Below are 24,864 nucleotides of genomic sequence, written 5' to 3' on the forward strand. Positions count from 1 at the left end.
TAAGTTCAAAGTTAAAAAAATAAAAATGTAGAAGCAAATACGTTTTGAATTTGCTTCCACATGTATTAGAAAACATTCTCAAAAATAAACAACGTTAAACACAAAATGTGTTAACTTATAAGCAAGGAAGAAAACTAACAACCTATAAAACTGGAATTACCCCTTCAAAATTTCTGAAAAGCTATCTTCTCTAAAACTTCACTACTGGATGTCACAGAGCTAGTGGAAAAACCTTAAAAAGGAATTGAGCTCTTCAGATTTTCTAATTCTAATGTTTTTTCAGTATGTACAGCTTGACATTACACAGAATCAGAAAACTTTAAGCTATTTTTCAAAAAATGAGATTAGCAAAATAGCAGAATACTCTCATTTCTACATGCACCTCTATTTTTACCCATTGAAGAGGAAGAACAGCATATCTTAGTGATATGCAGAAAGGAATAAAAATTTTCTAGATATACTCTTGACATTACATAAGTGCTGCAGAAAATATTTGGTTAGTAATCTTTGAATTCTTCACAATTTGACTGTGTGAAATATAAGAAAAGTTCGAAGAACATATGCAGTCAAGTCAACAAATCGCCAAATGCAAGTTTGCAACACTGAATCCAAGAGATGTCAAGACTCTTATATAAAAAGTATAGATCAACGCATCAATAGGAGAACTGGCCACTGTCCAAGAAATATACCTGTGATAGTAAAAAAATACCAGACAACATTTCAAAAAAAAAAAAAAAAAAGCAGTTGATTGTGATGCTCTCTGCAATATCACTTTTTTCATTGTTATTTAGAGAAAGATAATTTTTTTTACAATCTCTCAAAGTACAATCAAAAGCAAATTCCTTACGTCCTGTACAAAGCTTGCGAGATATGATTGAAATCTAGGAATATCTTGGAAAAATTAGCAGAGCTGGTGGTGATGGTGGTGGTGGGGGGGGGGGGTGTATGTAAAAACACTCAGATGCAATTGGATTTGCATAAATAGTTTTATGAAAAAGTTGCATTTTCCTATGAGCATTCCAGGTTTTGTTTGCCCTTAAATTTTATTTTTACATGTCTCCCCATTCTTTTTCATGAATTATCACTAACATCCTTGGTAAAAATAAACTACCTAATTTATTAAACTTGGAGTGAAGTATGATTTTAGGAATAAAACGTAACTCATTCATGTGACAAGTTCAAGCACAGTTGTGATTTAGGTGAAATTTGGGTCATTGACTAAAGAAATTGTTTTAGATTTTAAAGAAAATAAGGTTAGAAAAATCTTGCAAATTTTACATGCCCTGTTTTTTTTAAATTGTAAAATAAAAATATTTGAATTTGTCGTATAGCATTAATCAGACAAAAAATTAATTTAACAGTTTATATCTGAATCAAAAATTATTTCAATATAAAACATTAAAAAAAGTTTAAATAAATACAACATAATAAGTCGACATTAAAATTGCCAATATTTACTTAAAAAACTATAATAATTACATGCCCAGCAGGACATGTAAGGGTAAAAGATTCATGCTCAATCGGAATTTTTATATGCCCTGGGCATGCTGGGCAATATAATTTTCGAGCCATGGAAGGCATCATTACAGAAAATGATAGTTTTAGATAACAAAAGCATTTTAACCATGCTTTGACTAAAACACATGTTTTGGTGTTGGAATAATTCATATTAAGTGACATAAATGAATAGACGCAAGCAATATTGTAAAAGAGATGGTGAACTGTTTATGGGCTTTGGCCCCAAAACAGTACTTCTTGTTCTGAAAGTACTTCAAGCATTGTGTACATAGAAGTGCAACCTTTTTCAGAAACCCTGCTCCCAAAATCAAAACTGTTTCATACAGGAGGATGAAAGAACCATTTTATTTATTTGTTCAGTACTCAGTCTTACTGCAGAAAAAATTTCAAGCACATATTCTTGACCGAAAATGCAAAACCCTGAACTATGTCTCCATTCTTAGCAGCTAAAAGTGTTGTCTGTTTTTCTAAACATAGAAGAGTTCTGAGCACCTTGACACTATTCAAAGTATCTTATCGCATTAAAAGCAGTGTTTTCCCTCAGAATAACAGTACATGGAAAATAGTGTCGCCAAGAGATGGCTCAACAAAAATGTCAAACTCAAATTTTTTACCTTATATTGCCAATCATTCACGGATTGGTCTTAAAGGATATAATTTTTAATGGTTGCAGATTTTTTTAATGATTGGCTGTCCTTACGTGACCTTTTTACTTCTGTTGTGTTTATGCAACTGTTTAATGTAAATTTCAAACTATTACATCCATCCATCCCTAAAAGAGACTTTTTTTTTGGGGGGGGGGGCACTTTTAAGTTGTGTTTTGGGAAACTGAGAATTTTTAGGAAATTGCTTCATTAAATTTTTAAGCCTCAAAAACATCTCTTCACACAGGAAAAGGGCCATTGGTTTATCAGCCTGTACTCTTATTAAAAAAACTTGCAATTCTGATGCAACTGAAATAAAGAAAAGCAACTTAGGCTCTAAACGTTCACCGCACTTCAACATCAGTTTCATTGTGTCATAGGTTTTTGTATTCGGTTCAACATTCGCAGTCTCTGACTTTTGAACAAAGACATATAAGAGTAGCAAAAATGGCAAAATGTCTGAAGCCCTTTGTGCAACAGCTGATCTCTCTACCCACCGAATCGAACAAAAAATTTCAATGGAAAAACTTCTTTAGTTGGTTTGGCTCTGATTCAAGAGGAATTGTTTCAAAGCACTTAAACATAAATTAACAAACACATCTCTACAGGGATAAAGTACTGCACCAACACCTAATACTAAAATTGAACAATAATCTATAAATTAGTTAACCCTTACATTGAAGACCTTATCTATAAAATGGTATGGGAAAACTGAAGTATTTCACAGAAAACTTAAAAATATATCTATTTTAAAGAAACAACAGAGCTAGAATAAAATATCATTAGCATACAATAGTAGGAAAATCATTGTGTCAGTAACTACATATGAAAATGAACTGCAGTAAACTTCTGATGGTTGGATTATCAGCAGGTCATTTCAATTTTTTTTTTTGAAAAGGCAATTAAATGTTTTTAACATTCATGATTGTGTTATTGGGCATGTTAGCTTTTACATTTAATTTTTACACTCAATGTTAGTAGATACAATCTAGCAATGTTTTTATGAATGTATGTGTGAGTGTACTTTTATTTTTTAGCCATTGTATACGTTAGTATAGTTTTTGACCTTATTATTCGGATAATCCAGTTTTTGCTTATCCGCGGTTACTATTCTACCCTATTCCACTGATAATCAGGAGTTTACTGTAAATTTGATCAATCTAAAAATTAACATCAAACAGCAAATACAAAAATGACAAACACAAATGGGTCATTCTCCAGAAAACTTAACTTTTAAATGCAAATATTTTTCCAATTTTGAAACCTTTTGTTTTCTTTTTTTTCCCCATTTTTACATGAAAGTGTTACCTACTAGAAGTAACCATAAACAATGGTCCAGCTAATTTCCAATTATTTTACTCATAAATAAAAAAAAATTAAAAAATGCATTGTTCATTGACAAAAAACTTTTAATATTTAAAAATTGAGGTCAATTTAATATTAAAGTAGTAATTTTGTTAATTGTACAAACAATCAGCTATTTTAATGATTAGTGAGAATGTAATGTTAAGCTCTATTAATTAAAGTACGGCTTAATTAGTAGTTTCAAATGTATGTAAAAAAATTGTAGTTTGTAAATTTGAAGATATACTAGCAATTTATAATTTTGGTAATATGCCTATTATTGATGGATTTCTGCTCCATCATTTATTTTCACCTCAGAAATAATGACATTGATAAGGTCTGTCACGGAGGTGAGGAATTTTCCATTAACATAGGTCTAATTGATACATTTTTCAGGAAACTTTTTTTTCTTCGTTGCTACGATCTGCACATGTTAAGCATATGAAAACATGTTCACTTCTCTTTTTACATTAATTTATATGCTTGAAATTCAAGTTCACGGAGGTGAGAAGCCAGAATAACCATACTAAGTTTTTGAAGCAAAATCTTTTTGTTTTTTGACCAAAATCTCACAACCTCAACTATGGCTGAAAATAAACAAGGGGCTCCCTTGTATCATTGAAAATGAAATTTGATGTCAATTACTGCCATGTGTTAATGAGGAATAGCATTTTGTGTTTAGGTAATAGAGGTGAGAATTTATTGTGTGATATGACTTCTTGTTGTGCTAAAACGAACTAAAACACAATATTAAAAATTAAATATACTTAAACAAATAGTATTTGAGACAGTTGTGAAAGGAATCTGTACTAATATTATAAAGAGAGAGAACGTATTATTGTGTGTTTATATTTTCGAGGTAATCTCCGGAACCACTGCACCTATTTGAAAAACTCCTTCACTATATGAAAGGTGCTTTCTTACTGAGTGACATAATTCCAAAAAATCCAATAAATAGTTCTTTTTTTTACACCAATTTAGGCCAAAATTTCACGAATTCTTCAATATGGGAGTGAAAAATTACTTGCACATATTAATATATATCGTTGAAAAGGGCAGAATTTCCCGCGTTCTTAACAATTTGTTTCATTGCTCTAGTTTAAGTACGGCAGGAGTAATCTGCGTTTTTAGCTCAAACTTTTTTAGGCTTAGCTGAAATTTAGGTGCACTACTTTCTTCAATAAATATATCAATAAAAAGTGAAGGAATTCTCCCAGAGTTTTCTTTTTGCCACCATTGGAAAAAGTGACATTTTTTACTCCAGATCCATGGCGCCCATATGCAAAATTGGGGGTTCAGGTATTTTAACCATGGTTTAGCAGGATATTTTCCCCACGGAAGCAGATTTCAGGACAAATTAAAGTCATTAAGATTTGACATTTTTAACAACTTATTCATTAATGCCTGGAGAAGAAATGTTTTTACATTTTTGCCAAGAAAAAAGTACTAAAAGCAAGGAAGTTCTAATTTCTAAGGGGGACGGGGGCTCACCCCCTTCTCTTGCCCCCCTATATGGGCGCCCTTGTCCAGATCCCTCTCGACCTACGGTCGAAACACTTAGCTTCTGTCTTCAAAGGAAAAAAAGTTACAAGCGTTTTTAAATGAAGTTCGAAAGATCTCATTTTGATTCAGGTTGTCAACCACTTTATTTCTGTGTTTCCACGGTTACGCTTTTTTGAATCCATTGTTTCTTTCCTTATTTTGCATTTAATTTCTTAAACCTATTTTATTTCGTGTTCCCGTGGTTACACTTTTAAAATCCATCTTTTGCATTTTGATTTCTTAAAAGTATTTTAATATCTCTGGTCATTGTTTGGAAATGTAATTTTGCATGGTGCTTTTTTTTTTCTTTTATTTAAGTCTGATTGTTAAATATATGTCACTTGTGACACAATTTTTATTCTCAAGGTAGACCAGGCAAAGCAGCTTTTAATATATAAAGATTTGAAAGCTACTATTAATGTGATTTTACACTTTTTTGTTTGTCTGGCAAAACATTTATTATTGCTGAAGAAAAAACATCCGCTTCACTCGCATAAGGGCTGGGTTCTTGTATCGCAGTCGCTTGACGCGTTAGGTGCTGATCAGTTTAGTCTAGGATTATTGTTTTAAAGCAACCGTAAATGTAATTCATTGTTTTGGCGATTTGTTTTGAAAGAAAAGAAACTTTTGATTTGTTTTATCCAAGTGAAATGTACAACATTTTTTTCTGATGATGATTTTGGAATGTTCCTCGGGATGTTTTTTTCTCGTTAGACAGATGGATTATGATAGTGTGGTTGCTGGGCAGGTTTGGCGATAAACAATAGAGTTGCGGAATTATTTTTACATTTGAAAGATATTATCTGATGTCTTTTTTTGTATATTTGGCAAAACGTTTTAAATTGCAGTAAAAACCGCTTCACTCGCTAAATAGAGTTTGAAAGCAACTGTAAATCTAATTTAATGATTTGATAAATTTTTAAATTCCAAAGAAACTTTAATAGTTTTTTTTTTTGAAAAGGTGTGCACGCATTTCATACAAAAGAAAAATGATCATTTCACATCAAAGGGGGAGGGGGCGTCAATTTTTTTTTATTCAACGGACTTCCATTAAATTTTTAGCATGGGCATCTCTGTGCGGGTACTGCTAGTAATCAATAACAAGTATATACTTTTAATTAAACAATTTATTAAGCAACATAAACAGTCACATCAGGTGTGTGACATGCCACAGAGGTGAGAATTCATATGTTGTGAAAAAAAAATTATACTAAAATAAAAATTATTATTAAAAAATTGTGGCAGGTTTAAGTAGATACATTTTTGATGAAATTAAAAATCATTGTTAAATGAATTGTTCCTCAGAGTTTTTACTGTAAAAGGCATGTAACAGAAAAAGTTACACTTTTTGAAGAATGACCCAAATATGAAATTAACGTGTTACATACCCAAAATTCAGAATGAAGAGTTTTTACATCTTTCAAAGAAGAGCGAAGTTGTCGACGAGTCATTTTCTTTCCAGCAGATTGCAAATATTCTTCAGCCGAGCTATAAATATGAGCATTATTGTGATTGATTACATGGCGAAAACTAATCATTAAAGTAACCATAGTGTAATTAAAAGAAAAATAGTTGAATGCAATTAGGTTTTTGTTTTTTTTTTAATATGATGACTGAAAAATTCATGGCAGCCTAACATTGAAAGCTGAAAATTAGGGAAACTTATGCATAAAATTACAAAGGTTTTTTGCTTCTTTTGATCTTTAAACAGTGAAAAAAAAAAAAGAAAAGAAAAAAAAAAACAAGGTTGTACTTGAAACTTCCGTAGCAACAAATTTTAAATTTTGAGAAATAGACGCTTTACGTACAAAGTATTGGAGAAAAGTAGGGGAAACGAATTGAGATTGCTGGGAAATTAAAAAAATTAGAGGTGTGCAGTTTTTTGAGATACGCAGGTTTCGAGATAGACAAGTTTGACTGTGAAGAACTTGACAGAAAATAGCTTTATAAATAGAAATTGTCATAGCAACTCAACATTCAAACATGTGTATTTATCCAAAATAGATCAAAGGACTTGATACAGGAAAAAGGACTTAAGAAGTTCAATTCGAGATCAGAAAAGTTAAAAAATAAACTTTGTCCAAAGAAAAAAGACTAAATTCTAATTTTCAAGTAAATGCATGAATATTTAAATTTTCAAGTATTTTTAGAAAATTAATGTTACACTTTGAGTGATGTTAGGGTTGATAAATGAAACTTAACACACAAGCACAAGTTTATTAACTAATGATAAAGACACTTCAACTCCTTAAACACAATTCTTTTTTTTGATAATGTTGACAGGGTAGCCAACCTTAAAGAAACAATTTGAGGAGCATCTGTGGTGATTTTGAGAAGCATTTTGAAATTTTGTGGAGCAGCTTGGTAATTTGCATAAGATTCAATTAAAAAAAAAAAAAACTAAAACCACTTATCTAAACTTGTTTTTGAGCTTTGACAATCATTTTAAGCATAAAAACTTATGATAAAAGCTACAGGTACATATTAATGAATGTTAACTTCAAACCTCTCTCTAGGATTTACTCTAAGAAATTATTACTCTACAAACTGCAATCTTTTTTGTACACTATAATACACGATGTCCAAAAATATAGACAGAAGCGTAAAATACAATTTACAGTAAAATAAGAATGGGGGAATTTTTATTTCAAATGTGGTATAATAATAAACAGCAACATACAACTGAAGTAACTGCAGTACTTCCAGGGAACAAAGGTGCACACTAACCCTTGCGTAAGGTCGTCGGGGTCTCGCTCACCAAAGCCGTAGCGAGGATTTTGTTTCGAGGGGGGGGGAGTCTAAAATTTTCGTCAAAAAAGCACCTTTATTGCTATGATTTTTGAATCATTTTGCGTGTTGGTAGATATATCACAGTAGGGGGAGGGGGGGGGGGGGGGCAACACAGCAAAATAAAAAAATTTTTGGAAGAAGACATGGGAGAGGGTAGGCGGTATTATTGGTAGATTTTGGAGTTTTTTTTTGAAACAGTAATTTTACTGAGAGTTAAAGCTACTTTATCAAAATGTGAGCAAATGTTTTCTGAGATAATATAAATTAATTAATATAATATTATTTAAAAGAAATTAAATAATTACAAGTTTCATTGGTTCAGAAAAAGATGTGTAGTGTCATAAATGTCCCAATTGCGAAAGATACGAATGACATAAGGACCTTTAATTGGCGCTCAAGTTGAAAAAGAAATAGTAATATATATCACCAATCACTTTTCATGAGCTCTGAGGGTCAGAAGAGCTCAAATGATTGTTTGTAAGGGATTAGCAGATCTAGGAGTATTTTTAATATTTTGAAATACATGCGAAACTGACACTAGGTTTGGTATCTCAACTTAGGAGCAATTTCCAAAGACATTTTTTTTAAACGTAATTCAGGCTATATTTGGTAGTAACACAAGGAAAAGGATTTGGTAAACGCATTTGGGAAATTTTGTTATTGAAGTTGTAAGAACACAATTTTGGGATACATGTTGACATGTTAGAGGAGGAGGTAGCTTGCTCTAACTCGGATATGTTTTTCAAGTAATAAGACCTACGCTTGATGATGCTGGGTGTTCCTAGATTGGGAGAAGGTTTGGAAGTTCTAAAATTTTTGACAACAAGACTTTAAAAACGCCACTACAAATTTTCCTTCGGTGAGTTTTTTACGGAAAGGAGAATGAAATTTAGGAATTTTCCCTTTTTAAAACACATTCTAAAGTTCTCTCTGGCAACGTTAAACACAAGAAAAGAGATTCCATGGGAAAACTGTTTGCAATCAAAGTCCAAGAAATATGATTTTCTATTTTGTTTGATAGGATCGTATAAGGAGCGTGTAAGTGTTTGCTGTCCTCCCACAAAGTTTTGAAATCAAAATTCTGAAAGCGCACCTTTTGTGACATTAGGGAGGATAGCAGGAATCAGGGACTCTGACCCGAAAAGTTTTCAAAATCAGGGGGATAAAAACGCCATTTTTAGCTATATTCGGTTTTGTCAAAGCGGTTAAAACCCTCTTTTGGATCACCAGTAAGTAATTTTATTGCAACATTTAAACTCTTAGTCAGAAGTTGCTGCTGTGGCATGATCCAATTCTGAGGGCCATTTTCTGAAGTCGAGAAACGATTGGGAGGTAAATGAAATTGAAGACCTCTTTTTTATATCACATATGTCTTAGATACAGGGGTTTCTCGCTTCTCCCCCAGAAAGTTTAAGAATTTGTAGTCTTGAAAATGCATTTTCGACGATCTTTTGTAATGTTTGAGAGAGAAGAGGTTTGAAGTTGCTCCCCCATCCATTTTTCAAACTGCATTGTTATGTCCCTAATTATGTTAATAAAATCGGGAGCTTGACAACGAAATTTTTTAAATTGTAGCTCTAAAAACACAATTTTGGAAGATTTTTGGTGACGTAAGGGGAGGAGAGATCCAAAGGCCCAACCCCAGAAATTTCTTAATTTGTAGATTTACAAATGCATTTTAGGCACTTTTTGGTAGTGCAGAGGGGGAGGTTCATCCCCCAATCTTCTCTGAACTTAAATCTCCTAAAATGCAATTGCTGATTACGACCTATTATGCAATGTGGGATTCGGGGGCTATCCACCGGAATTGTTTGAAATTACAGATTTAAAAATGCAGTTTTAGACTATCTTTGGGTAATATTTGAAGGAAGAGACATTGGGGGTCAATCCATGGGAATTTTTCAAAATTGAAATCTTCAAAACACGATTATAATACCATCTTTGGTAACGTTAAGGGGACCAGCAATCTTTACCCATTGAAGTTCTATAATCGTAATTTGGTTGACTTTCAATGATGTTAGGTAAAAGAGTTTTTGGAAGCTCCTCTCCAGAAAATTTTCAAAATTCAAGCCCTGAAAACTAAATATGAAACAATCGTTAATGATGTTGGGGAGAGGGGAGAAGGGGGGGGGGGAGGCATTTTGCAGAAAAATTTTTGAAGTTAGCTTTAAAAAAGGCAGGTTTTAGAGGATGTTCGGGAATGTTTGTGGGAGGAGAGGTTTGGGGGCCATTTCTTAGTAACTTTCGGCGGCGCTCCCCCCAAAATTTTTTCAGTATTAAAGCTCTAAAAACGAAAGTTGAACAATCTTTGGCAATATTGGGGGGGGGGGGGGTACCGGGACAACTTGAATTTTTTCGAGTTGAAGTTTGTAAAACGAAATTTTTGGCATTTTTTTTTTTTACAGCATGTAAAACTTTGAAAATTAGGGGGAGGGGGGTTGCCGCCCTCTGCTGGCTACGGCCTTGCTGCTCACTTATAATTTCCAATTGATTCGCACAAGTTTTTGGTCAGTTATACATATAACAATAAGACCCAAATTTATGTTGAATTTAGGAAAAAAACTAACCATTCTTTGGAGGGGTTCCACAATGAATGTTTTCTTGAGAACGGTTCAGATCCAAAGTTAGTGATGCATTTGATCCCCGTCTGCAAAAGAGAAAAAAAAAACATTACTGGAACATTTCAACATTTAAATACTATGATTGAAACTTGTCAATTTGAAATACAACCCTTTTAAAGCAAATAAAGTACTTAAAAAAAAATAATAATGATAATAAAATAGAAAAGAACCGAAGATACATGCATCTTACATTAATAAACATGTTTTGTTACTCAGAAAATTAATATTTTTATGAATATAAGTGGTGTAAAACACTGATAGATTGATAATGAATTGGACTTGCAGAAACATTTAATATTTTGTTTAGTAATATGTTTCAGAGGAGATTTATTTTGCTTAGATACCTATTTTTAAAATTTGTCTTCTTCATAAAACTAAAAAACATCTTCAAAAAAAAAAAAAAAAAAAAAAGTAAAAAAGAATGGTTAAACTTAAAAACTTTACCTCAGCAAGTTACAAGTGAGTTTTAAAGAGCTATTAAATAATCTTTTTGGTATGTGTAAGTTATTTACTTACATTTGACCTGATATACATAAATAGGCATACATTTTATGTACTGGACTACTTGATTAACAAATCTGAAGATCAAGCAAAGGCAACATTAAAACCTTTTATTTTTAACAGTTTGATATTTAATAACAAAATTGATAATGAAATTACAAAGAAAAAAATGATTTTGAGAAATGATGTCATAAGAAAAGGAATTTTAAAATATATGTGAAAAAAATAAAATAAATAAATTAAAATAAAAATTTTAAGACAGGCTAAGAACATAGAAAAAAATTGCCCGAACCTGAAAATTCCCCAATTTTTGCTATTTTAAGTGTCCAGGGTTCATACTCAATTCTAATGAAAAAATTCCATGACTTTTCCAAGACTTTTTCATGACTTAATAAAAATTTTTATGACCTTGTTAAAAGAAGAGAATTGTACTATTTACTGTCAAACTTGCCAATTTTCAGAAGAGGGCATTAGCAAAACTTTTACATGAATGCCAGTACCTCATGAAGCACTTACTTGACGGAAAAAATATCAGTACACACTGCAGAAACTAATAAACTATTCTTATTTGTCTTTATCATATAGCTTCACATTGGGCACCACTGTTTGATTATTAAAATTCTCCTATTTGTATGTTCTATCGCCTGACTAAAGTCTTAACTTTCTAAAGCTTTCAACAAATTAAGATAAACTCTGAGAATTAAAAGTGGTTGAAATAAACTCGGATGCAATTAAATTACACTTTTTGAGTGGGCGTGGCAAAATCAAGAACATGCTGAACCCACTACTACAGAATATAACATATAAGAAGTTCTAAAAAATAATGGTGAATTCAATATTAGGGATGTCCTAGTAGTGAAATCACATTACAAAAAAAGGTGGTCGAGTGTTACAAAAGCGGATGCAATAGGATTCCTAAACTCTGATTTGTTTTTTTAGATTGTTCAATTTTCGAGTATTAATAGCTTTTACATGCAATACGGTTAAATCACTCAAAATTTTAATTTTCTACTGTTTTTTACTACTGTACAAGACATTTTTCCATGACTTTAAATAAATTTCCATGACTTTTAATGTAAATATTAATTTTCATGACTTTTCCAGGTCTGAAATTTGTTTATCTTTTTTCCATGACTTTCCAGGATTTCCATGACCCGTACGAAACCTGAGTGTCTCTAACCAAAATTAGAGAGAGAGCAATTTTCTATACTAAAATCTTAACAAACGCAAGATGAAAAACTGGTGTACAAAATTATTTTTTAGATAGCATTCGCTTAAATCAATTTAGATGCAAGTGGATTGATATTTTCAAGTGGGTGTGCTAAAGACACAAATTTAAAAGTCCTCTTCTTCTAAAAACAAAAGATTAGAATGGTTGAAAATAATGGTCAATACAAAAATTTTCAAGTCAAAGGAACAGAATCACATAATAAATTAAAACGATCGAGTTTTTCAAAAGTGGATGCAATCAGATTTTGAAATGCGCAAAAAATCGGGACCAAGTCAAAAAAAAAAAAAAAATCATAAAAACAAGCTCCAAATGCCCAAATTTGATGACAATCTGCTAAAACTGCCAAATATGTTGAAGGAACTGCAACATTACATGCAAAATTGCAATTTTGGCACAAAATAGTCCATTTAGCTATCTTTTGGAGCAATTTACGCAGGATCGGCGATTGGCGCAGTTTGGCTCAATTGGGGCAGCTGGCATATCCCTGCTGGAACAATTACATGCATTTTTCATTCTGTTTACAAATTAATAAAATCAATACAATAAAAAATGAAAATATTAATTTAAATCTACTATGTACACAATACAGACTCTAAGTTGTGATTTGGTTTTTGCCGTTTTTTCCACTTTTGCCATATTTTTCCACTGTCCGGCAAAAGTACCTATCCTGATGAATTCATCAAATATAAAACATGATGCACATTTATTATAAACTGGTAGCAAACCACTAAATATTTTTTTTTAAATGAAATTGCCTAGGTAAGCTAAACTTGTCATTATTTGGTCTGACAATACTTTGTCAACCTCGGTATTACCCTATGAAAAAGATGGGGACATTAAGGGATTAAAAGTTACAATATACAAACCTTTCTAAAAGACCTTTGCCTTTTAATCTAAGCGGACTTCGTGATGGACTCGGAGTGTGGCTCGGAATCGGTTTCAGCAATGATGCGATCACGATTTTCTGGCTGGATTACACCTATGCCTGCTACAGCTGGTCTGAGGATAGGCTGAACAACTACATGGCGGGGCTCATCAATAGGTCCAACTTTATCTTTGGCAAAATGATGGGAACTAATGAACAACTAAAATATTTGGGGAAAGAATTAGACCAAAATAATCTAAGAAATAACAGGATGATTAATAGATTTTTTTTTTTTTGGCATCACAAGAAGACAGATTAAGATACTTCACTAATATTCTTAAGTCTTAATTCCATGAGAAAGACAGCAGAGATAAATAAAGCAATATGGCGCATAGTGATACCGTTGTCTGCTTGACGCTGAGAAGACTGAATCAGCAACCCCCCCCCCCCCCCCCCCCCCCCCGTCGTTAAATGACTTTTTAGAAGCATAACAAGCTTTTGATCTAAACATTTGTTTTTCTAAACTCATATTAATAAAAAGAGCCTGCCTGATATGCAAATGCATACGTGACAATATTTTTGCCTTTTCTGATGTTTAGTGCACATAAATGGCCAATTTTTCAAATAGAAGTATATTATTGCTTTATTTATGTTTTTTTTTCTTTTTCAAACTTTGTTTCTACAAGTAAGTATAAAGCTGTAAAAGTATGTGTGAAGAATTTCAATTCGGATCAGGACAAGAAATTCAACTATTTGGTGGCAAAACAGAAACTTTTTACGTTTACTTCTGCTATCACTTTTCACAAAACAAAGTACAGTTTAGTACTAAGATAAGAAAATGTACGTAAATGTGATTCAGATTTGATCTTTGAATTACAATGCTGTTTTTATTTGTTATTGTGTGTGCTTTAACAATACGTTAGTAGTGCGCAATGGCACCAAACAAGTGAATGAGAATATATAAAAAATACACAACATTTTATAACACTGTACCAAAATTTTTATTTGCAACCAACTGTATGAGGTGAAAAAGAAAAGCCTTATTTACTTTTTAACAGTACAATTTGAAATTTAAAGTGTTTATTTCTTCATTATAATAAAACTTCACACATTTAACAATGGAGAGTCAATGCAACATTGTGTTCAACATACACTGATCTCCAAATCAAATAAAAATGGTAAATAAGAGTGGTCCAAAACGATATGCAAAAGATTTAAGTTCAAAATATTTTCCCCCACCTTCTTGCCTTTGTTTCACAATGCAAAGTAAATTACTAAACCAAAATTCGGATCAATTGCAGAAGGTTTAGGGGTTTGAGGAATTAAAAGTTGCATGCTTTTCATTCTTTTTGTTCACTACTTACAGGTCATTTTGAAACAACTTAATAAAATTACTAAAATGCAGAGCCTGATTACCGTAGGGGCATGCGGGACACAGGCCCCTGCTCTTAGATTTCAGAGGGGGCCTAAATCTCCTTAACTTATCGTGCTAATTAAAAATAATGATTTCACTCAGAATATAGAGTAAAATGATGTCATTGATATTTTTGCAAATGCCAAGACTAGGAAAAAAATCTCTTATTTGTTGATAAAAATTCCCCTAAAAAAATTGATCTCTTTGCAAATCTTAAAACTACTCCAAGTTTAGTCTGTATCTACTATTAAAAGTTATATCATAAATATCTTTGATATTTACGGTAAACTGGCATAGTTTAACCCCATCTTATATAATTTTCATACACTATAGCTCTTCTACTTTTTAAACGTTGTGATATGAGGTTACCACCAAATTTAGCGTGGTTCTGTTAATACGCAAGTATCAAAATATTTTATAGAATCAGAATAAGCGGAAATATAGGAGGTTTGGGCCGGGGGGGGGGGGGGGGAGGACAAAATGAACTGCACCCTTTTGGTTTAACTGCACAGAAAAATATTTCCAATGCTTAGGGTAACCCTGATAGCCAATATCAATAACATCAGTAAAAATTTCTCCCAAAGAAATTGGCAACATAGTAAAGACTACTTTCTCCATGCTAAATCATTGTAACCTCCGACTATCAATCAAGCTTCCCGTTTTTCCCCCTTGATTCTATAATAACATAAGGAACAAGGGCAAGCTTGAGGAGTATACCACTTCCAAAATTTATATTTTTGGACCACTCTTACATAATTCAAATATAAATTAAATTGATCATACTTACAATGACAACAAGGACACAGAAAATTGCAAACAAACAAGCAGCAATAACAACAGCTAATTGCCAAGCTTCCCAATTTTTATCACTGAAGATACTTTGGATGCTAATTTTCCTGCCATTGTTGAAGTCATATGGGGATTCCTAGAAGAATAAATCAAATTGAAAACATTAAGAACTTATATTAGTTTTACTATTGTCATTGTTAAAGGTCATCTATCTATACTTATAATAAAACAATATATTTGTTTTGGGAGAGAGCTTCTTGGAAAAACAGTAAGGCCTAAAAACATGAAATTTGGTATGCAGGGATACCAAAAAAAAATTAAAAATTTGCCGGTGCGGCGCATATAATGGGTGCGGCGGATATAGTGTCAAATTTTTTATTTTCATGTTTTTAAAAAAAGTTCTAAGTTAAAAAAAAGGCGAAAATGTTGCTAATAAATGGCACCACATCATTTCTGTCGAGTATTCTTTCATGTTAAAAAAAAATAAATAAATAAATAAAATAAAATATATATTTAATTACCTATTAAAATTAATATAAAATTAGATTAAATATTTCTTAAATTAATTTTTCAGTATCTTAACTGTATCCAACATTTGATTGGTCAACAGCCAAAAGCTAATTTAAATATCAATGGATCAATCAGGTGTTGGCACACATGTAACTGCATTTCCAACTGTTGGTTTTCAGCAACATGTTTTGATTTTCACCATCAGGGTGCCGACGGGAACTGTGAAAAAAAGTTCCCTGACTTTTCCCTGATTAAGTTCACCAAATTTCCCTGATTTACGTTACCAATGATAATGGTTTTCTTTCTTTGCTCTACTTGAAATCCATTGTATATCTGCATAAAATGCAGTATTTTTAACGTTTTAAGCTGTGTAAAGTTGTTGAACTAAAGATATATTTTCAAAAGATGTTACTTTTTTTTAAATAAAATGGTTAAAAAAATATATCAAGTCAATCTTTGGGGGGGGGGGGGGGGGGAGACCTACAAAACAGTACATTAAATTTTTCTACAATGGAAAGATTATAGAAAATTTAAAAAAAAATACTTCACTTCCAGAAACCACATAGCATGAGAATTTTAAGAAACTATTAAAATTACTCTTAAAAACATATGTATATTTAAGATAGAACAAAAAAGTAATTAAAGTCATTTTGAACTACTAAGTTTTCAAACAGTACAATAATTGTTGCAAGAATAACAAGTAATAGTGAAAGAATAGAATATTTATGCAAAACAGATGAAACCATTTAACATCCATTCATAGGGAGCTTTTCTCTAATCAAGAACATAGGTTTTAATGAATGAATACAGCATTTTAACAATATAAAAAAATTTTCTTAAGTACACAAGTTAACTCTATTTAAAATCATTTCAGTATGTAATGAAAAAAAAAATCTTAGATTGCTTTTGTAACAAAAAACTTTGAAATGCAAGAAAAAAAAAGAAAAAAAAAAAACAATTAGTTAATTTTAAAACATATAAAAGAATACAACTTGGTTATAAAATTAAAGAATCACTTAAGTCTGAAGAAAAGAAAACCTTTATAATCTGCGGTGGCAACAAATAGTATAACGGCAAAAAACAAAGTTTTTTTTATTGAAAGTTCAGTTTTAGCAATTAAATTGAAAATGCAAAGTAGTGATAACTTTTCAGCTTTTATAGTATTAATTCAAAAACCAAAGATTTCTTCTTGAGATCGTGATTACAGTACGCTAATCACTTCAAGACAACGGAATAAAGGCAAAGAAGCTAATAGTACGGTGCAAATAGACCGAAAAAGGGCCTAACCCCAACATCCAAAGTAAAAGTTTCCCGTCAACTCCAAATTGTTGTATGCTGTCCACATATTGTTTGGTAAAAAGTTACACTGTTATCAGCGTCGGGTTTTGGGGGGGAGGGGGGGAAGAAGTTGGTAAATTAGTAGTTTTTTATCAGTTTTTCCGAAATATTTAGAAAACTATAGTGTTTAGCATGAAAAGTGCAATATACAAAATAATCTACACTAAATTACGAACAAAATGGTCCTAAACATTATTTTGTTAAGTGAACGGTTCCAGAGTTACAATAGGTGAAAAATAGAAATTTTTCGTATTTTTTTAGATTTTTCGGAAAAAAAATTCATTATCACTCGGGAAACTAATTTTTTGTATGAGGAGTGTTTTTTAAAAGCAAATTGCGATTTATGGGGCCGGTGGTATGTTTGTGATTAGCCCTTGAAGGAACGACAACCTCACCACCTACTCAAGGGGCTCTACTTTTAAGGGAAAAGAAGCATTCATGGACCGTGGTTATATAAATCTACTGCACGGAGAGACCCAAATTTTCTCTAGACAATGCCGCAATAAGAATAAATATATTATAAACATAGATGATTTTAAATTATAAAAATTCATAACAATTATGATTTATTGTTATATCATTTTTAATAATAACATTTTTATAAGTGCAGCTTTTGAAGTTTTTTCTTTAGAAAATAGGCATATTCGCCTGCATATTGCAACCATATTTTATCAAACTTTTTGACGTTCGTACATTGAGTTCAATACTAATATTTAATAAAAATGTAGAATGTTGAATGCGACATATTGTGATGTAAAGTATTCATCAGGATTCAGTCCTGTTCAAGCATACTACAGTCCTCTTCTAGATCTTCGTCTATGATATTAGTGCCTCTGTTATTACTTCCTAGACCTGAGCAATTACTGCACATACTTGAGCAGTTTAGACCACTACTTCTGCACTCGCAGCTATGGACGCATTCGGCTTTTTAAACGCGCACTATGAGGGAAAGTAATTCCTAGGGAGTTACAGAAGGCATTGTTGTAATTGGTCTCAGGTATTCACCAATCTTCTTCCACCCCCACTGGAGGTAAATTCTTTTCTTCATCCAGCTGCTGCTGAACCTGGTGGTATATAAATGCTGCCTGGTAACTGTAGAAGTGAGGGTAAGCCAACTTGAACAATGAATGGGCTGCGTTGCAATAGCCTGCAAGTTACACTGGTAGCGAAAACTATCTAGATCTTCAGTATTCTTTGCTCCAAACATCTCAAGAAAGAAATACTTTCCTGTGTCAGCCACCGCACTGGGGTCAGCTTTGGAATCGTTAAGGACTTAAAAAGCTTCGTACGAAAAGCGTTGTTGGCTTACACTTTCCTATACGGTGAAATGTTTCCCTTCTTTTAGAAAGATGGTACATTGTCACATCCTGTGAAGGCGTATATTGCAAAGAGTACACCCTTCATGTCTCCAATGCTTCGCTGAATGTCCGAAGCAGTGCATACCTTTTCCTGCTGATTGCCTTTCTTTGGTATCACCATTTTCATTTTGTTTTCTGATGGTGTGTGAACATTCAACAGGACTACTAAGTCCATGTCATCACCGATCACACAAGCTTCAACTCCATTCTTAGCTTTATCAATCGCTGTTAAAACTATAAGTCATCGTCACCCGATGCTTGGTGAACTGTGCAACCGCCTCTTTGCAAGTACATTGTCAGGAGAGAAATTAGGCCCATTTTGCTCTTAGTGTTAGCTAGAAATTCACAATGGTTGATAGTTACATCGATTGAGTCTTCAACTTTGACTTCAATGTTAGTCGTAGAACGTGATCTACATAATTGTTCATCTTTTGTGGTTCCTTGCTCGTATTCATCAAAAACAAGTTGCTGGCCTATAATGAGCAATTACGTAATTTATGTATTGCTCGCAAATCTGTCTGAAGGTAGCTGGGAAACGTCAGAAAACACGATGAAGAAGGTGATCTTCATTAATGATATAGGACGCTTTTTCTAAATAAGGGGTGATCGATGATTAATTTGAATCTGGAACCACAACAGACACCATTGGAGATTTGCTCCCCTTCCTTATCAAGCCAGATTCGTCGAACAAGGGTGGATTATTTTGTATGAAGTAATAGATTCAGTTTTGAATGAAATTAACACAAGATTTGATGATAATTATTTTTCTGTATGGTTGGCTCTATATTATCTGGATTGGATTTTGAAAACGAAAAATAAAATGTTTCAGTTATGAGTAAAATTTTTAGCATGAGGCAGGAATAATTACAAGCAATATACCTAAAAACTAGTTATCACATCCAGAGACGACAGTTTGTCCTTGTAATGGACTCATCAGTCTGAAATAGTGAATAACAGGGATGGAGGCAGATGACGTCTCATTGAAGCTGAGAGCGCCCATGAGACTAGATTATTCAATGATGAAAAATTAGGCCCCTAACAATTTTTGAAGCTGCCTGAGTGATTTAAGAGCAAGATATAAAAAGAGTTTTCATGCATAACTTTGTTACTTTAATTGTTTTTTAACTATTCCAATCAGCTCAGCTAGTAGAGAAAGATTTTTTTTTGTCTCAGGAGATAAGAGACTTATTTTCAAAGCACAATGGGCAAAAAAAAAAAAAATCTATTTAGCTGTACTGGCAAAACACAACGGCACTGGGCACTGATAAATTAGTAACACGATTCCCTGCTCTCCCGAATTCCAAAAATCATGCACTAAAACTTTTCCAAAAGGTATAAAAACTTTAGTATCGAGATGTTTTGTATGGTAACTTATTAGAAAGTGAATCAAAATTTTGATTGTTTCTAAACACTAATTTTTATTCGTATTAAACCAATTTTTTGACTACTTCCTGTTACCTAATGTGTGTTTGGGACCGCACTGCGGTAATACATATTAAAGAAACTCGACCCCCCAAATGAAATGCTGAAATGCCGCCCCTGTAGACTTGGTAATAGAGGCTAGAGACTGAACAGCTAACTTTCTTTTCAAGAGTATCTCTGAATGTTTTGTTCTCAATCTTTTTTGAAGCTAGTAGTCTAACTTCAAGTGCTTTATCACAGTTCACGCAAATTGCAGAAAACCGGTTCTCGTTCCCAGTATTTCTACGTTTCTAACCCCATGTGGTGCCTCTTAGTTTCTTTTTGACTAGAATACGATTGTACAACATTACTTTTTAATAAAATTATTTAGTTATTTCTGTTTACGTAGTAGTTAGAATTGCACTTCCCAAAAAATCTTAAAAATGCGCAAATTTTCTACTTTACACCCGCCGTAACTCTGGAATCGTTCACTTAACAAAATAATGTTTAGGACCATTTTGTTCGTAATTTAGTGTAGCTTATTTTGTATATTGCACTTTTCGCGCTAAACACTATAGTTTTCTAAATATTTCGGAAAAACTGATAAAAAGTACTAATTTACCAACTTCTCCCCCCCCCCAAAACCCGACGCTGAAAACGGTGTAACTTTTTACCAAACAATATGTGGACAGTATACAACAATTTGAAGTTGACAGGAAACTTTGGATGTTGAGGTTCATGTCTAATTGCACTGTACTATAAGGCATTAATGAAGGCTTCCTCTTTGCCTGTATGGTTGTTTATTTTACATAGCATTGAAAGCGTAAAATGAAATTTCAAGCTAGGTAAAATAAACAACCTAACAGACACAGAAGCAATCTTAGGAAGTTCATCCTTTGGTTAATAAGTAAGATTCAATACTTTGACGTTGAGGAAAAAAGATGCACAAATATGCCGCAATGTATAATCACACCTCATTAATTTTACTTTTTTTTAACAGATCATTGGCAGAAAATGCGTAGGGAATTAGAGTACTTAATTTTGTACAGCAAAAAAAAAATTTCTTCATAAAATAAATTTTCCCTGATTTTTTATTTTTTCAAAATTCCCTGATATTTCCCTGACTTTTCCCTGATTAATAAAGTTCCCTGACTTTTCCCTGATCTGTCGCCACCCTGACAGACATTGCCTTTTTTTTGCAAGAAGCAAGTGGTGTTCATGTTAAAGAAAAGATTTTTATACAGTCGAACCTTGATATCTCGAATTTGAAGGGAGCATCGAAAAAATTCGAGTTAACAAAAATTTGAGTTATCAAAAATCCTTGGGTAGCTGGGGGTGGGGGATAAAATGCAAAAAATGCATGGTTCTTTGAAAATAAATGCATATATTATTCACAAAACACTTACTGATACATTGAATCATTTAAAAAAAGAATCGATGCTGGTTTGCTTCAAATTCAAGTCTTTTCATCCCCTGAATGGAAAGCGTATTTAATTTTCGTTTGGTTGCCATAGCTAACTATGCGTAAATGGACTGTTTTGAAAGTTATCTGAAATGATTCCTTTCTACCACTGTACGCGATGTGAAGATAGAACAGAATGAGGGTCCAGCAGAACTGTAACAAGAAGCAGCTATCCCCCCTCCCCTCCCGCCAGCATCTCACAGCTCCTCTCCTGTAGGTGTGTGACTTTGAAAAGTCAGAAGAAGGGGGGGGGAAGCGGAAGAGGGTGAAATGACGAAAGGAGAGGAATGTTGAAAATTCGGAACGCCATAGAATAAAATAGAAACAGGTTTGCACACATTTTGGAACAAGAGAAAAGGAAATGGAATCCTAGTGAAATAGCAAAACATTTCGAGTTATCAAGGGCTTAAAACTGGAAATTTTGACTAAACAAGGTAATTTTAACATTGACAATGTAGGAAGTATGAAAGGAGATAAAAAAAATTCGAGATATCAAAAATTTCGAGTTATCAAAGTTTGAGTTATCGAGGGTTGACTGTAGAAAGGTTTATACTCTGATTTGAAACAGATAAGTAACTTTAATTATATAACAGGTTATGGGCCCAGGCTCATCTTCAACTGAACTTAAACTTTTTGAAATTTTGGACTTGAACTTAGATATTTTTGAATTTAAACTTCAACTTTGAAATTGAACTTGAATGTGTTTAAAAGTAAACTTAGTTATTTTAGAAATTGACTTTGACATTTTGAAAATTGAACTTAAGGATTTTGGAGGCTTACTTTGATATTGCAGTTTTTATGCATTTACTTATACTTACCTTGTTGAAACTTAAGAATATATTATTGAAGTATGGCAACTAATGAACTTTATTCATCTACATTATCATTCCCCAAACTAAATGCTGATAATTGGAGGCAATGGAAATTCAATATGGAAATGTTATTGTGTCATCAAGGTTTATTTGGTTTTATAGATAGTACCGAAAAAGGTTTGGATGACAAAGCTGATGACAAATCTCTTTTAGAGTTTAATAAACGAAAGCAAAGGGCAACATCTACAATTGCATTGGGCATTGAATTAGAACAGCAAACATTAGTTATTGGGATAAAAGACCCTAAGGACATTTGGGAAACATTGAAAAATGCGTACAAGCCGACTTCAAGGGCAAGGATTGCTACCCTCAGAACAGAATTTTTACAGATTAAGTACCAACCACCTGAGTCGATAGCAGTCTACCTCGGAAGACTAAAGCAAGCAAAAGATAGATTAGACTCAGCTGGGAAATTAGTTGATGAAGCAGAATACGCTTATCAGATGTTGATGTAGGTTCCTTCAGAATATGGGATGGTTGTTCAGCAACTATATCAACTCAGCGATGCAGATTTTAAATCAGATACAGTGCTCAAAACATTGTTGTCTGAATACGACAGATTAAAATGCGAATGTCATACTCAAAATAATCCTAATGTCACGGTAGCATAAAATGCAAAAGTTTGCAACCAGAAAACTGCATCTTTCTTCTCATATTACGGATAAATAAAAGAATACATTTTAACAGTTTGTTAAGCACAGAGTACAAAGTTTATGTGCTTACTCTGACGCTTCTTGGGCATCAGATAGGGATGACAGAAAATCGGTAAGTGGTTTCATTATATTTTTCAAAAGTATACCCACTGTTTGGAGAACAGTTAAACAGAAGTATATTGCTTTATCTAGTATGCAATCAGAATATACAGCAGTATTGGAAACAGTAATAGAACTATTATGGTTAAATGATATTTTAAAGGAGTGTTATGAATTGAATATTAATGTATCTACTCCAACTTTACTGATTCCCAAGCAGCAACATTTTATTGTAGAAATTATGTTGAAAACATTCGAACTAAGCATATCGATATTCGTTATCATTATGTTAAGAATTTATTACTTGAAGAAAAATTTGAACTGTTAAATATATCTGGAAAGGAAAATGTTGCTGATATGTTTACAAAGAATTTGTCAAAAGAAAAATTAAGAGAATTTTGCAGTTATATTTTTCAGTCATGAAAGAATGGGGGGAATATGTAGAGTATTTTTTCATGTAAAATAAATAAATAAATAAAATATATATTTAATTGCCTATTAAAATTAATATAAAATTAGATTAAGTATTTCTTAAATTAATTTTTCAGTACCTTAAAGGTTTAAGAACCTCAGATGAAAGTGTTAGGCCTAAATATTGAAACAAACCACAATCATTTGACAGGAAGAAGATAGAAAATGTTTTAAATGTGGCAAAATGGGTCATATTTCCCCAAATTGTTATTCTCGGAAAAATGTTGACTTGGTCAGTAAGAATTCTATCCCCAAATCTGACTCTTTTTATGCATGTTAACACATGTGATGCAGAGATTGGGAGCAATATAAAATTTGTTATAGACCCGGGAGCGTCCCACCACTTTATCTCTGACAAGTCGCTTTTAGAAAATTTTACACCTTTAAGAATGATAGTGGGTTCTATTAGTGAAAAAGTAGAAGTATATGGTTACGGTACAATTAGGTTAACCTTCACCTGTTATGGGGAGAAAAAAAATTTAACATTGAAGAAAGTGTTTTGGGGACCATCCCTCAAAAGAAACTTAATATCTGGATGTCAGATAGACTTACACAAATATTGGATAAAAATCAGGAAGGGTAAATGTGAAGTTTACACTCCAGAAAATAAAATACTTGCAGTGGCTTACCTTAAGAATAACTTATATATTTTAAACACCAGTGTTTGTTCAAGAGATGTTTCTACTGGTATGAATGCTGTAGTGGCTGAAAATAGTAATCCACTAAGTAGTAATAATATTTTGACATGGCACAAGCGATTTGGGCATCAAAATTTTAACTCTTTGAAACTCATGAAGAAACAGGAGTTAAGTGTATGGTCTCGAAAATTTAGAAGGTAACACTGAACAATGTGACACTTGTATTCGAGCCAAAATGACTCGAGCTAGTTTTCCTGTATTTAAAGATAGAGCTTCGAGGGATGTATTAGAATTGCTTCATATGGATCTTTGGAGTAGTAACTCAGGTTCTTCTTTTGGTGGAGCTAATTATTTATTGACGATCATAGATGATTATTCCAGATATGCATTTGTTTTTTCTTTAAAGAAGAAATCGGACTGTTTTGAAAGTTTCAAATCATTTAAAATTAGAGTTGAGAATTTTCAAAACAAGAAAATAAAGGCAATTAGAACAGACAATGGAATGGAGTTTTGCTCGACACAGTTTCAAGAATTTTTGAATGGTATAGGGATAGCTATGGAGAGAATAAATGTTTATTCTCCGGAAATGAACAGAATTGCAGAAAGACTGAATCACACTATGGCAGAAGGAATTAGATCATTGATGTTTGAAGCTGAATTACCAAAAAGTCTTAGGAGCAGAGTTAGCTGTCACATTTATTTACTTAAAGAATAGATTTTCTCATAGTGGTATTAATAATGAAATACCTTATTCCATATGGTTTGGAAGAAAATATTCCGTTCATCACTTAAAAGGTTATTGG

At 32.5% G+C, this 24,864-nt stretch overlaps 1 protein-coding gene across 1 annotated transcript in view; it reads right to left on the bottom strand.

Annotated features, from left to right (window-relative positions):
• The window catches only part of LOC129230419 (tyrosine-protein phosphatase non-receptor type 5-like), an 82,205-nt gene that overhangs the window by 39,331 nt on the left and 18,010 nt on the right, over window positions 1-24,864 (bottom strand). Inside the window, 5 exon segments of the mRNA XM_054864819.1 lie at window positions 6,437-6,536; window positions 10,402-10,485; window positions 13,058-13,116; window positions 13,118-13,276; window positions 15,258-15,395. Of these exon segments, the coding sequence (XP_054720794.1) occupies window positions 6,437-6,536; window positions 10,402-10,485; window positions 13,058-13,116; window positions 13,118-13,276; window positions 15,258-15,395 (540 nt within the window).

The sequence above is a fragment of the Uloborus diversus genome, chromosome 9 (assembly GCF_026930045.1).
Source record: "Uloborus diversus isolate 005 chromosome 9, Udiv.v.3.1, whole genome shotgun sequence".
NCBI classification, from domain to species: Eukaryota; Metazoa; Arthropoda; class Arachnida; order Araneae; family Uloboridae; genus Uloborus; species Uloborus diversus.